This window comes from Xenopus laevis, chromosome 7L, assembly GCF_017654675.1.
Source record: "Xenopus laevis strain J_2021 chromosome 7L, Xenopus_laevis_v10.1, whole genome shotgun sequence".
Taxonomy (NCBI): Eukaryota; Metazoa; Chordata; class Amphibia; order Anura; family Pipidae; genus Xenopus; species Xenopus laevis.
This window is the reverse complement of record NC_054383.1, coordinates 63,423,579-63,439,469: the sequence shown is the minus strand read 5'-3', so window position 1 is coordinate 63,439,469 and position 15,891 is coordinate 63,423,579. Positions and strand designations below refer to the sequence as shown.

General features: G+C 41.8%; 1 protein-coding gene across 1 annotated transcript in view; it reads left to right on the top strand.

Annotated features, from left to right (window-relative positions):
- The first annotated feature begins 261 nt into the window (after window positions 1-261).
- Window positions 262-15,891, top strand: part of carns1.L (carnosine synthase 1 L homeolog) — a 64,737-nt gene continuing 49,107 nt past the window's right edge. Inside the window, exons 1-3 of the mRNA XM_018225586.2 lie at window positions 262-355; window positions 1,539-1,554; window positions 1,894-2,140. Coding sequence (XP_018081075.1) covers window positions 1,552-1,554; window positions 1,894-2,140 — 250 coding nt within the window. The 5' untranslated portion in view covers window positions 262-355; window positions 1,539-1,551. The remainder of the gene's footprint in view (window positions 356-1,538; window positions 1,555-1,893; window positions 2,141-15,891) is intronic.

The window sequence follows — 15,891 nt, the reverse complement described above, 5'->3', positions numbered from 1 at the left end:
AGCACTGGTCTTGATGCATGTATACTTTCTGCAGCAATGCAACAGAGTTACTTGTATCCTCAGTGCAGGAATAGTTGTGACATCAAGGTGCTGTTGTGTGTAATGGAATAAGTTCCCTGGTATCACAAAATGATTGATAGGCACTGCTGTGCCACTGACCTGCAGATATGCCCCAAGCTGAGTGACAGCTGGGAGCAGCTCAAGTAAAGCCTGAAAGGGAGGGGTAGATGAGGAAGCAGGATTTAAACAGACTCTAATCCTCTACAGCTCTCTTTGTGGTTTGTCTTTTGCTGTGTTTCTTTACCTGCTCAACTTTTTGTGTGGTTTCCAGAAGCTGAGAACTGTTTATTAAAAGGTAAGTTGTCCATTTATACATATTTCAAAAGTTATACAATAGTTTTGCCATAATAGCTTTTACTATAAATATTTATCTTAAAGAACACATACAAAATATTTTATTATAATCACTTCTCATGCCTTCTAGTACTGTGTAATACCACTTACATATAAGCTTTGTTTACATAAAATCCACTATGTAAAAAAATTACACTTCTATGTGTGTGAGTAGAGCGATAGACGGGAGAGAGAGAATCTGGACAGCATCCAATGGAAAGTTAGTTCCTGACACTGTATTCTGTTATGGTTTAAGGGGGTAGTGGTGCCTTTGAAGGAATGAAAAGGGTAGGGAAACACAAGAATAGCTGATGGTGCTTTAGGGCAGGACTGACATGCTAGAAAAATTGTTAGTAGCCATTAATAATGTGACAGAAGGTCATTAAGGAGAACTGAGTTGAGATTGTGGGGAAAAGTATCACCTACAGTAAAAGAACATGTCGGTAGTGACCTTTCCATTTATACAATACCTATAAGCTTAATTTGTTGATATATCTCAGATATTTCACCATAACCAATTAGTGCACTGTTTTATTCAAAATTTTTTTTTTTTTCACAAGTGAAATTACAAATGCATAAACCTTTTAAAGCTAGACAATCTTTCTCCCTGGGAAAAATGTCAAGACAAAATGGCAGGCAGAGTTCCTTCTAACTTCTTTTATGCTGCAAGGGCGAAATTATCTTATTTCTGCACTTTAAACACTGTGCATACACAATTGTGGGTGGGGCTGTGCCAGTACTGAATTATATGTGATCCTACAACATTTTCATTGCCCTTCATAATCTCTGTTTTGTCTGATGGTATAAGCTGCATACAAACACACAAGTAAACAGCTTAGAGGGAACAATGATGCAGGGAATTATTTCTAAAAAAAAAAAAAGAAAATGGGATGTGGCATCACCACAGAATTCCTTAATTTATTCTAAAAGACAATTCTAGGAGTTTGGAATGAGGTGTTACTCACATGGTAGAATTCAACAATACAAAACACTCTGTGGTCTAGTACTCTAGTACCCAGTATGAAGAGGCACATTTTTAAAAGCTTTGTACTTAATGGTATCAGGCTATAACAATTCATTTACAGCAAATCAATATTGTTATCAACAGATAACAAAGTAACCTCTAAAATGTGTTTAATTTTCAGGAGAAACACAAACATGGTGAGTGCAAACAAGCATGTGTATGAGCTTTCTCTTTTATAATACCTCTGTGTCTGATTCATTCTGCCTTTTCTCTCTCTCTCTCTCTCTCTCTCTCTCTCTCTCTCTCTCTCTCTCTCTCTCTCTCTCTCTCTCACTCTCTTTTTTAAGCTTATTAGCTGTTAGTCTTTATCACCTTTCTCTCCTAATTTACTGTCAGAAATTATAGGACATCATTTAAATGTCTTCCTGTATTCTTCCCTGTGTGTATATATGTATTTTATTGTATCCATTTTATACTGTATTTCTATTCTTTTGGTCTCCACGTCTTTCTTTTCCTTTGTCTTTTTTGTACCTTAGATATCCCTTGATCAGCTGATCATGGATCATTCTAACTACTCTAAAGATAGAGATATCAATGCTGTGTGGGTTCCAGGCATGGCAGCTGATGGACCTCCGTGGTGTAAAGGGCCGCAAGAGACAAACAAGGAGAAATATGGAACAGAGAATAATTCAGATTTTACCACTGCATATGGCAATCTTCAGAACATTCTTATTAATGCTGGTCTGCCAGAGACTGAGGACAGAACCAAACATCCCCGTACAGGTACCAAATCTTTAACAGAACAATCATATTTCACTGTGTGTAAATAAAAACATATATATCTATAATTCACAAAAATAAGGTAATCTAACCACTGTCAAGTACATAGAAATACCATACACAAATTCCCTATTTAGTGGAGATAACTTAAGAAAATTCAGTTTAGTAGCCTGTTGCTACTTTAATTCAGACATTTTCTCACTGTTAAATATCAAAAAGACTCAAGAATTATGCACTGATAAACAGGCAAACAGAATTGTATCTATAGTTATATAGTTATATGTCATGTTACTCATGACATATATTAGAGCCAGCTGATAATGTTGCTTTCTATGATAAATATGAAGCAGTATTAGACACTGATTGCTTTTATTTGTATAACAATACTGAGTTTACCAAAGTTGGTGAATACTGGAGGTAATTGTCATAACACAGGAGGAAGAAATATTTTTGTGGTCAGTAGCATAAATATCAACCCTACATAGGAACAGTTACCTTTCCTTGCATTTCTGGACAAATGCCTATGATATAAGAGAGAGGATGAATTAAAATTAAAAAAATGTTGATGTCTTACACCATATGCTAGTGGGCATGGGTATTTAACTCTCAATCCCCCTGCATCTGTAAAAATATCAACAGCCTTATATAAAAATAAGAACACAAGGTATTAGAAAAATAAAAAAATTAGAAAGCATTGCCATGAACTCAAAGTTCATTGCAATCTTCTACAGACATAGGGAGTGTGTGGTTTCCAATGTTATAGGACTACAATTGTCATTTGATATTAAAAAAAAAAAAAAAAAAAAAAGCTCCCTAATTTGATGCCTGATTTTCCCTTGTGAAATGACTGGCAAAAATATAGTGATGAGTTATAATTGTTAAGGGGCTGACATGTTTGTTCTGCAACAGATTAAATGCCACGTGTTTCACTATGTAAGGAGATTATTGTGTTTGGCTGAGTCTCTTTTAGTCAATCACAGACCAGCTTGCTGAGTATATACATAGTGACCTGATTGGCAAGGACAGTAATGCCATTAAAAAACATGTAATCGGTTCTTACAGTACAAACAGTTGTTTGTACTAAAGGACACTGAACCCAAGACTTTATCGGTTCAGGGTTGTAACTCTGAAGCCTTATCCCAGTAAAAATTAAGGTGAAACAGCAAGCAAATCAAATTTATTCTCCCTGAAAATAAAGTAAAAGTGGCTAAGACCTTGGAAGAGCTTTAGCACAAAAATCTATCAAGGAAATGTAATTTGTTGCAGTCACAATAGAGACCTATGCAGACTCATTGGGAAAGGATTACATTATTGGGTCAATGCGGTCGTATGGGCCACCAGTTTGGCTTCAGACAGTCTGATAAGCTGAAATCAGGGCCATGTATAGGAGGCATAAGACCATAACCCTTTATTTTATTACATTACCCCCCATATAGCCATTAGATTTCCTTTCAGCATCTCCCTGTGGGAAGCATGGCTAATAATATCACATACCTCCCAACATTCTGGAAATGGAAAGAAGGACAAAAAATTTGTCGCACTCAGTGCAGCATTTTTTTGGCCATCCCACTTTTACAAAATTCATTAGGTTATGAAAGTTTGAATACATTTCCTGTAGTTTTTATGTTTTATTACAGTTTATTACAGCTTTGAGTCTAACTTCTCACAAGGGACTAAACTGTTACAAATGTATGTTTAGTATCTATTCTGGGTTCTCTGCCAAGAGCCAATTACGTTAGAAACATCCTTTTTGGCTGTTCAGTGCAGAGAAATTGGGACTTTCCAATACAAAAGCAGGACTGCATGTTGAGCTGTCAAAAGTGGGACTGTCCCACTCAAAACGGGACAGTTGGGAGGTATGATATCACAAATGAATTTTAAAGTCTCTCTTAAATATACATTGGGATAAGTCAGTACAGCATTAAACCCAAATAGCTAGCACTTACTTCAGGACTATAACTTCCCCACCATATTCACTCAATTCTAATATATTAAAAGTAAAGGGAAAAAAAAAACTATTGCTCCATCTCTTTAAAAAGACCCCAATGTTTTCATCAACTGGTTAGTGCTACTGCCACCACCAAATAGTCATTACAATAAAAAAAAATAATTTAACATGATTGGCCAGAGCTGTATTTAAGTTCAGAGCCACCCTAGGCACTAGACCTTACAGCGCAAGTTCACGCACACTGATACGCATGGGACTTTTTGCCTTTGGTACTCTATGCTGATTCTATACTACTACAACAATGTACTGTACATGTTTGGCTCCTTAGCTTCTTTAAAATTCACCCTTCTTATACCATTGTAATTCCATGCCTCTATATATTTCTTGTGGAATTCCCTGCCCTCTTGGGGACAGTGCCCATAATTATATATATATATATATATATATATATATATATATATATATATATATATATATATATATATATATATATATATATATATATATATATTCAGTATATATAATTTTTTTAAACTGACATGTTTTATTAACTTTCATTGTACATGAAATGGGTCGTCCACTGGTTGCATATTAATACCCAACTGATAAATAAAGAAAAAAAAGGAAAAGAAAAGTGAGGAAAAGAAAGAAAAAAAGGGGGTGGGTAAATGAAACTCAAAAGAAGAAAGAATACAAAAAAGGGGAAAAAAGTACATATTTTTAATATGTTAAAAATAATGATCGTTATATGGCGGTGGGGTATTACTGTTATTATTTCTATGTTGGTTTTAGAATAATTGGCTTACCGGTTTTTCCTTAAATATGTCCCCTCGTCATGAGTATAGGGCCAGAAACACCTGAGAGTCATTTTCATGAGCTAACATAGGGAGCCATATTTTGTAATAGGCTGCCATATCATTCTTCAATGTATATTTAAGCTTTTCGTTGGTGGCTATGCCAATTATCTTTGTCTTTAGGGATCCCAATGGTTCCTCCTGTTTTTTTCCAATTACCTGCTATGATTAGTCTCACAGCCATCAGTATGTGTTGGCTCAACCTATGAGCCGGGTTGGTATATTTTTGTGTTTTTTTCCCTAGTAACATGGAGGACTCTGGAAAGGAGATTGGTAACTGCATCCCATAATTTAGATATAACCTTACAGTTCCACCAAATGTGGAGTATAGTCCCAGGATCTGAACAGCCTCAGAAGCATTGTGGGTTACACGTAGGGTTGCCACCTTTTCTGGAACAAAATACTGGCCTTCCTATATATTTATGTTTTTACCCTATTAATAACATTGGGATCAATTGGTATTTTTACCGGTCAGGCCGGTAAAATACCGGCCAGGTGGCAACCCTAGTTGCATGTGGGGTAAAGTTTGTTCAGTCTTGTAGGGATTAAATAAGTCCTATTAAGTAGTTTAATGGAAGTCTCTCTGATGGTCACACAAGTTCTCCCTTTATGTGCAGTAAGGCTGTATTGGGCCCAGTGCTCGGTTGCAATTGTGGCATTTGTCTTTCTCCCATTTCAGCATTTATCCCAGTTTCAGGGATAGTTGGGGAGGTTGATTTAACAGTTTGTACACAGTACTAAGAATTCCCGGTTGGAGTGGGCATTGTTTACTGATGGTTTCCAGAGCTGTGGACTTTAGAATGTTATCTTTGGTCTGCCTTGTTGTTGAGCATAATGAGCCAATTGTGTCGCTTAACAGTATATATAATTTAAGGTGCAATACTCCCATCTAGAGATATAAACTAACATGCTACCAATATAAAACAGATTCACTTTTATATATGGGCCAACGTTTTCATGGAATATCCCTTTAAATAGGAAAATATTACAGTCTAAAAACACATTACTCATGTTTACTTAAGAATTCTCCCGCACCAAACAAACCATGAACGCTGCAACAAAAGTCAACATCAACAGTACCTTCAATATTCATCATCTTTATTATTTCCATACTACAGAATACAACATTATAGTTGTATGGAAACATAATGCTTACTATACAACATTCTGTAACAGAAATGACTGGAGCTTGCAAATATAAAAGAAACTGAATAAATTACAGTGGTACCGTATATACTTGAGTATAAGCCGAGTTTTTCAGCGTCCAAAATATGCTGAAAAAGTCTACCTTGGCTTATACTCGAGTCAGGGCTGCTTGTACAAAAATGATCCTTTGCTGATCAAAGCAGATATAGGGTACCTAGCGCTCGGAGTGGATGGCTGTGCTGACCTGCACCTCTTCTGTACACCACAGGGCCATCGGCAGCTCGCGCACATCCTCTCTTCTGTGCGCCACAGGGCCCCAGCAGCTTGCGCACATCCTCTCTTCTGCTCGCCACAGGGCCCCAGCAGCTTGCGCACATCCTCTCTTCTGTGCGCCGCAGGTCCCCAGCAGCTCGCACACATCCTCTCTTCTGAGCGCCGCAGGGCCCCAGCAGCTCGCGCACAACCTCTATTCTGTGCGCCGCAGGCAGTCAAATCAGATGCCTGATGTAATGGGCCCGAAGGCGCAGCAGTAATAGTGCGGACCAAAGAGGAGACAAAACCAGGTTCGAAGTACAAAAGGGTTTATCCAGAAGAATCGTCAGGGTACAGGCAAAAGGTCAGTTCAGGCGGCAAACAGCGGAGACAAGGAAACAGGCAAAGATCGGTACACAGAAAATCAGAATAGAAGTCACACCCAGGAACACAAGTCAATGGAACCTATAATTGGGCAAGAAAGAAAAGGGCAATGGGGTTTAAATAGTCCATGGCTTGGCGCCGAAATGTTGACGCGCTGGCGTCAGACGCAGACGCCAGCGTCCCCACGCTGACGCCCTGACGCCGGCACCCGATTCTGACGCCGGCGTCCGTTCCGTCGTCGGCGACCAATCCCAGATCGAGAAGATGCCGATGTCACAGGACAGCGCCCAGCAGGAGCCATGCGGTGGAGCAGAAGGTCGCCATCTTGGACGCCATCTTGGGTGAGTGTCATAGTTTCCATTACACCTGAAGGGTGGAAGCTGAACACACACTGCATGTGACTTCACCAGCGTCGCAATGTCATCGGCGATGCACACTTGTCTTCAACCGCACCAATTTGACAGGCCCAGGCCCTGGGGAGCAGGGAAAAAATATGGTACCGTATATAAAAATTAATATATAACAGCTTCCCTTTTCCAGTTATGGTAGTATCTGCAGTGCTGATTTTAACATGAGGCAAGAAAAGCTCAGGCAGTACCGTGCCACACAATGGAAAAAAATAATTTTCTTGTAAGAGATGTCAATACAAATGTATGTCAATACAAATAGATAATAGATACCTGTTTTCTATTTGACTGGGCAATATGAAATAGACCACAGTTGTGGAGCCATGTATTGTGCCACATGCAGCAACTTAACTTCCACATTTTCAATCTGAAAATTAAAAGTTATGCTCTCTACAACAGCAAATCTAACCAAGGGATAATACCCTTTGGGAAGTTATGGTAAGTTGGTAACTATGAAATAGCAGGTTTAGTAGGGAGAGATGGTGACTATAGTAACAGTGGGATAATGGTCTCTGGGAAGGGAGTGTGACTGTGGGATAGCAGGTATAGTAGGGAGAGATGGTGCCTATAGTAACAGTGGGATAATAACATAAATACCGTATTCAAAAACATTTAACCCACTCATGCCTCAATTTTTGATTATTTAAACTTACCAGTAGCTGCTGCATTTCTGACCCTAGGCTTATACTCGAGTCAATAACTTTTTTTTTTTTTTTTGCTCAAAGAAGATTTTATTGAAACAGAGTCATTACAGCAATGTTATAGGGTTACATCAATCAGAACAATGTACAAGAAACATTCCAATGCGTACTGTCAGCAACAATGGCAATTAGAACAGATGTATTACACCATCAGAGCTCTCAGATACCCATCCCCCGCTCAGGAAGCTAACTCCATGACTCCACACTATCCCGTGCCATTTTCAAGTAACTCAACGTGGCTAGACCAATGTCTCCATATTTGAATGTATTTGAGCATTTGTCCCCTCTTTTCCAACACCACTCGTTCAAGAGCGGCCAAGTCTGCCATAGCTAGGTGCCAATCTCTAAATGTCAGAGGGGTTAGGTCTTTCCAGTGTAGAGTTAATAAGCGTCTTGCCTGAAATAGCGCTTTGACAAGAAAAAGCCTGGTATGTAAGTCCAATGTTTCATTGAGATCAATAGTTAACATACAATTTCTAGCATCCCCCACACCCCAATCTGGTACCATCGAGGACAGACAAAGAATAATTTCTTTCCAGTACACCTGGACCCTGTGGCACTCCCAAAGCGTGTGAAGCAAAGTAGCAGGTTCCAAGTCACATCTGGGGCACATGGGAGAAGGCAACAGCTTCATAGCATATAGTCTCTGTACTGTATAGTATGCTCTATGGATCAAGTACAACTGTAATAGGTTGTGCCTATATGAGTGGGCTACTAGTGTAGGAGTGTGCAATACCCATTCCCACTGTTCATCAGTGATTATGCCTACATCTGCCTCCCATGCCCCTCTGGCCTTTAATTCGGTATCCACATATTGTGGTTTGGATAAATGTGCGTACAAATGTGAGATCCTTCTCTTGGGGGTACTGGCGGATAGGGCCTCAATAATGGGTGAGTTCGCAATCTCAGTGTTCGGTCGCCGTCTAAATTCCTGCAAGGTAATTCTATGGTACATTAACCATTGAGCTTGGGGAAGGTTTCTAGTTTGGTGAAGGTGGAGCAGAGAAAGCATCTGATCAGCCTCCCAAATGTCCCCCACAGAAACAATCCCAAGATCACACCATATCTTTGGGGGAGGAAACCCCGCCAGACCCACTAGCTCAGGATTACCCCAAAGAGGAGTTTGGGGGGCAAGTTGGTTGTAACCAACCATTCTATGGGCACTACGTAAGATATAGCTCTGTAGCCACACCAACGGCATTTGCAGTTTCTTAGGCTGTTTAACCAACAGTGCTGCCCATGGGGTGGTCGGATGTTGCGCCGCTATCGACCAGAGCTGTGACAGCGGAGGAGCTATACCTTCCTGCACCCACGGTATGCAATGAGTGAGCTGTGCTGCGATGTAATACAAATATAGATCTGGCAGTGCCAAACCCCCCTCATCCCTAGGTCTCATTAAGGTAGTGAGGCGTAATCGTGGCCTAGAGGCACCCCATATGAATTGGCTGATAGTGCTATTTAGTCCTGCAAAGAACTTCTTAGGTATAAGAACAGGCTAATGCCAGAGGGTATATAACCATTTAAAATAAACATTTTAATTAGCTGCACCCTACCAGCGGGCCCCAAAGGCAAGGAGTCCCAGGTTTTGAATTTGAGTTGAGTCCACAGAGTTAACCGATCCAGATTCAATTCCTGAAACCGCCCAATTGGCAGTGCTATTTGCAAACCCAAGTAAGTGAAAGAATTTACTACCTGCAAGGGACAGTTATGCAACGTTTCGCCTGGTAGCAACCCATCCACCAAAAACAGTACAGATTTTTGCATGTTTGTTTGTAATCCAGAAACTCTGCCAAAGTCTTGTGTGAGCTCAACCAAGGCTTGCAGAGATGGACCTCTATCCCCCAGGTACACAAGTGTGTCATCTGCATACAGTTGAATCTTCTCCACTTGGCCCTCCCTTTCAAACCCTCTAATTTGAGGATGCAACCTTACTGCTTGGGCAAAGGGTTCAATGGCCAAAGCGAAGAGCAAAGGGGAAAGAGGGCATCCCTGCCTCGTTCCTCTGGTGAGGGAAAAGCTCGGGGTATGCAGAGAGTTTAGCCTCAAGGAAGCTGTGGGGAGTTTGTATAGCAATTGAACCATGGTAATGTATTTCGGGCCAAAGCCCATCGACTCCATAACCTGCCAGAGGTAGGGCCATTCCACCGTATCAAAAGCTTTGGCAATGTCAAGCACCGCAATGGCCCTACCTCCATTAAGATAAAGCCTCCTAGTGTTTAGACTAGTGGTTTTCTGGGGGATGAATCCCACCTGGTCGGGGTTGACAATCTGGGTAATGACCCTGCTTAGTCTCCTAGCAAGAATTTTTGCATAGATTTTCACATCGGCCGTGAGAAGGGAGATGGGACGAAAGGATTCACAAAGCTGAGGATCCTTTCCTGGCTTGGGAAGAAGTACAATGGCTGCCTCATATAGGGATTGTGGTAACTGCCCCAACTGAATGGCTTCAGTGTACAAATTCAGGAGCTGCGGTGACAACGTTTTAGAGTGGCGCTTATAGATCTCTATAGGGAGGCCATCAGACCCGACAGCTTTACCTATAGGAAAGGAATCAATTGCTTCCTGAATTTCAAGGAGGGATAAATCTGCCTCTAAGGTTTCCCTATACTCAGGGGTGAGAGCAGGAAGATCCCCTTTTTGCAAAAAGGTTACAATTTCATTCATAGACACACTCAACTTGCTCGAATACAGATCAGTGTAAAAATCAGCTAGCATGTCTTTCACCTCACTAGGGTCAGTGTGGAGGATCCCCAGTTTGTCCTTTAAGACAGGAATCGGGGGTGGTGTATGGTGGGCCTTGGCTAGGTGTGCGAGCATTCTCCCTGCCTTCTCTCCCTGCTCGTACACTCCAACTTTAGAAAAGTAGAGACGGTTTTGCGCACTGGCTTTTAGACTCATAGAATATTTGTCCTGGACTACTGGCAGTAGCTTAAAATTCTCAGGAGTAGGGGCTAGAGCAGCACGGGCATCACATACAGCTATCTCCTCTTCCAAGACCTGGGTTGCAAGCCTAGACTGCTTCTTAAAGGCAATAATATCCGCTGCTATGCAATTCCGGATATATATCTTAAGGGAGTCCCAAATAGGTAGAATACTAGGGATACCCGAATTTAGTTCCAGGAATTCTTGTATCACAGCTTCTACATCCTTGTGGTTGTCCAAAATGTTCAACCAAACTGGATGGATAGAGAGGCGAGGTCTAGGCTTATGCAGGGCAGTGAGCTTAAGTTGGAGAGGGGCATGGTCAGAGATACCCCTAGGGAGATAGCAGGAAAATGCGACATGAGGGACCGCAGCTGCATTCACAAAGGCCAGGTCTATTCTAGAGAGCGCCTGCTGGGCGACTGTATAGCAGGAGTATAGTTTTTTAGCTGGGTTTGTGACACGCCAGATATCCAGTAACTCCAACCCTTGAATCATTCTGCTTAGCCTAGTGTGTTGCGGGGGTGGTCTGTCTAAACGCTTTAACAGTCTATCAACCTCTGGACACATGACTTCATTAAAATCCCCTGCTGCTATGACCAAGGCATGAGGGTATAGAAGGAGTTGGTCAGCTAGGCATTGAAGTACCCGAGCATCAAATGGCGGGGGGATATAAATATTCGCCAGCAAAACCTCCCGTGAATGAATGTGACCATGTAGGAAAATATATCTGCCTTTAGGATCAGATTTAATGCTACCAAAAACAAAGGGTACAGATTTACCGATTAGGATGGACACCCCTGAGGAATGAGTCGAGAATTCAGCATGGTATGCCCATCCCACCCAGGGTCTTCTCAGAGCCATCACCTTGGAACCAGTTAGGTGGGTTTCCTGCAGGAATGCAATGGAGGTGGCATGTCGCTTCAGGAAATCCATAACCAATCTACGTTTTATTGGGCAGTTCAGACCCCTTACATTCCAGCTAGTGAGGTTAATCGCCATTTTCCTGTCTACCCAGTTGCAACAGCATAAACACCATAAACATTGCAGTACATTTCAAATCGGTTCTTTGAGCATAAAGAAAAAAAATTGCAGAAAAAAGTTTAACAATAGGCTTAGAGATGTGTAACAACAGAACAACTCTATGCCGCCCACAAAAAAATCCCCCCTCCCCTTCCACCTCATATCTAACAAAAGGTAGAACTCGAGCCCAAAACTTAACCCGTTTGCACATCCTGGTTGGGGGCGGGTCGTGCCAGTCTGTTGGCGCCACTAATCGTGAACAAATTTAGCGGCTTCAACCAACAAACTAAAAGTCAAAAAAGTCAAATAAAAAACAAAAAGGGAAAAAGTCGCACCTTGGGAAGTAAAAAAAAAAGGAACCCACAGGTTCAGAATATGAAAATAAATGATAACCTGCCAGGGAACAAAACAGGATAGCAGCGGCACATTCGGCCTTAATAAAACGGTAGACCAAGCCAAGGTAGAATTAGTGTTCTGCCGGGAAACTCAAAGAGTCACTTCTTAGGTGTTGGAATTAAGGCCAAGTCCCAGACAGTGCGACAATGCCCGGCCGGGCAGAGATGACGGAGTAAAGCCTCCCGCAAGGCATGGCAAAAGGCATACATGTACAGTACTCACAGAGAGAGCGCGGTAGATCCGTAGAACGTGTTAATTCACACCCCTCGCATCCAACCACTGGTTCAGATCCTGTGGTGCCGTGAAAAACAGGGTGCGATCATCCGCTTGTACCCGGAGCCTGGCCGGATACAGCATGGCATACGTGAGCCCAGCATTGCGGAGTCGGATCTTGCAGCTCTGGAATCCCGCGCGTTGTCGCTGGACCTCCATAGAATAGTCAGCATAGATGGAGACAGTGGCATCTTGATAATGCAGCTGACCCTGTACTCTCGCCAGAGCAAGCACCTTGTCTCGATCCCTTGCGTTGAGGAGTTTAGAGATCAACGGCCTAGGCGGGGCTCCCGGAGGCGACTGCCTGGTAGGTAACCGGTGCGCCCGTTCAATAGTAAACGTCGGGGAAAGTTGGGCTGCTCCAAAGGTGGTCTTGAGCCAGGTTTCAAGAAAAGTTTCGGGAGCGGCCCCCTCAGCCTTTTCGGGGAAGCCCACGAACCGCAAGTTACTACTACGCAGGCGATTTTCCAAATCATCCGATTTGCGCTGACATTCCACCATCATTTTTTGCATTGCACGATATTGGGCGGGTAACTCACTGCACGAGTCCTCAAGATTTCTCACCCGCGACTCCACTGCCGTAGTTCTTTCCCTCAGCTTTTGGAGATCGTGCTTGATAATGGACAAATCGATTTTGATTTCGTCAGTCTTGGATTGTATAAGAGTTGTACAGGTATCATTAGCAGCCCTGATTTCTTCTCAGAGTAACACCTTCCGGTTGTGGGTCACCGACTCTGTTATCAGTGGTAGAGTCCTCCGTCTCATTCTCCCTCACAGGTGAAGAGCGTTGCGCAGCCAGGCCTTTACCGCCGCCATTTTGAGACGAGTTTCTGGCATACTTGTCCAGCCGGGATGCAGCCTCTGAAGCCCTTTTCTGTGCTTTATTCTGCCCCATGAGCTCTCTCTGGGGTAAGGGAGGTTGTAGTGAGTGCTCCAGCTCCAAAAATAAAGGAAATATTGCAGGTTATTCAGGATATTAGCAGGGTATGCTGCGGAGCTCCACCAAGTGCGTGCTATCCCATCAGCAGTCAGGCCACGCCCCCGAGTCAATAACTTTTCCCAGTTTTTAAAAATTAGGTACCTCGGCTTATACTCGGGTCAGCTTATACCCGAGTATATATGGTAACAACACATTAAAGAAAAAATTTAAATAAGAGATAAGAGGCTTCATTTACCCAAAATCAGTGTAGTTGCTGTGTGAATAAATTGCATTTATTTGACATAGGGCAACCTTAGAGCTACCAACGCCTCTGAAGGTGACCTGCATCAATGGACACTGTCAATGTGCACCTAAAGAATCAGATGCACCTGTTTTTTCAGTTGCAGTTGAAGTGATGCCATCTGGAATTTCCAGATGCGTCCGGTTCATGTTGATGCACAAATACAAGTCTGCACATTTATATACATTAGCCACAATTGTATGCAGCTAATTTCCTCATAGCAGATGTAATTACCCTAAAAGTATTGGAAAAGAAGCTGCATTGCAAGTTAACATATGGTGCGTGCGTCCAAAATGTAGGTGGCAATATTGGGCAAAGATCTTCTTGCCAAATCAGCAGTTTTTGAGGTGTATGGGATTTTTAAAGGCATATTTATCAAATGGTGAACTTTCACTAGCACCCTTTGATAACTATGCCTTTAAAAAACCCATAGAAATGAATGGAGAGAGGCGGTATTTCACTCTACTGACTGTGATCTCTAACTTCACTCATTGATAAATCGACCCCATTGAGTTTAAATGAAATTTAAGGGGCATCTGTGGTGTGTTTTATCTCCAGCCACTAGAGGGCTTCAGTTGATATTAAAGGACCAGTAACATCAAAAAAAAAAGTTTTAAAATTCATTAGTGCACAATGAAAAATAAACACCAAGACAAATTAAACTTTTAAATAGCAAAGCCTTTATTAAGAAATAACTTACAGAAAGTCCACTTCCTGTCCTCTTCAGAAACGGCGAAAAGGCGACCATTTTTTCAACCTTACACTTAGACACATGTCCATTGAGTTCAACTTTTTTATTTTTTTATTTTTTTTAATCTACCTATCTGCCAGTTGATCCAGAGGAAGTCAAAAAACCCATCTGAAGCCTCTCCAATTTGCCTTAGAGGGGGAAAAATTTCTTCCTGACTCCAAAATGGCAATTGGACTAGTCCCTGGATCAACTTGGACTATGGGCTATTTCCCATAACCCTGTATTCCCTCACTTGCTAAAAAGCTATCCAATCCCTTCTTAAAGCTATCTAATGTATCAGCCTGTACAACTGATTCAGGGAGAGAATTCCACATCTTCACAGCTCTCACTGTAAAAATCCCCTTCCGAATATTTAGGCGGAACCTCTTTTCTTCTAATAGGAATGGGTAACCTCGTGTCAGCTGGAAAGACCTACTGGTAAATAAAGCATTAGAGAGATTATTATATGATCCCCTTATATATTTATACATAGTCATATCACCCCTTAAGCACCTCTTCTCCAGCGTGAACATCCCCAATTTGGCCAGTCTTTCCTCATAGCTAAGATTTTCAATATCTTTTACCAGCTTAGTTGCCCTTCTCTGTACCCTCTCTAATACAACAATGTCCTGTTTGAGTGATGGAGACCAAACCTGTACAGCATATTCTAGATGGGGCCTTACAAGTGCTCTATACAGTGGAAGAATGACCCCCTCCTCCCTTGACTCTATGCCCCTTTTAATACAGCTCAAGACCTTATTTGCCCTTGATGCTGCCGACTGGCATTGCTTGCTACAGCCAAGTTTATCATCTACAAGGACTCCAAGGTCCTTTTCCATAATAGATTTGCCTAGTGCAGTCCCATTAAGGGTATAAGTGGCTTGGATATTTTTACATCCCAGGTGCATGACTTTACATTTATCAACATTGAATCTCATTTGCCACTTAGCTGCCCAGATTGCCAGTTTGTCAAGATCATGTTGCAAGGATGCCACATCCTGGATGGAATTAATTGGGCTGGATAATTTTGTGTCATCTGCAAACACTGATACATTACTTACAACACCCTCCCCTAAGTCATTAATGAACAAGTTAAATAAAAGTGGACCCAATACTGAGCCCTGGGGGACCCCACTAAGAACCTTACTCCAAGTATAGAATGTCCCATTAACAACCACCCTCTATACCCGATCCTGTAGCCAGTTTCCTATCCACGTGCAAACGACTTCATTAAGCCCAACAGACCTTAGTTTAGAAAGCAGTCGTTTGTGGGGCACAGTATCAAACGCTTTGGCAAAATCCAAATAGATCACATCTACTGCCCCCCCACTGTCCAGAATCTTACTTACCACATCATAAAATGCAATCAAATTCGTCTGACATGACCTATCGTTCATAAAGCCATGCTGATTGTTGCTCATAATGCCATTCATTAGGACAAAATTTTGAATGTGATCCCTTAACAAGCCTTCAAATAATTTGCCCACCACAGATGTCA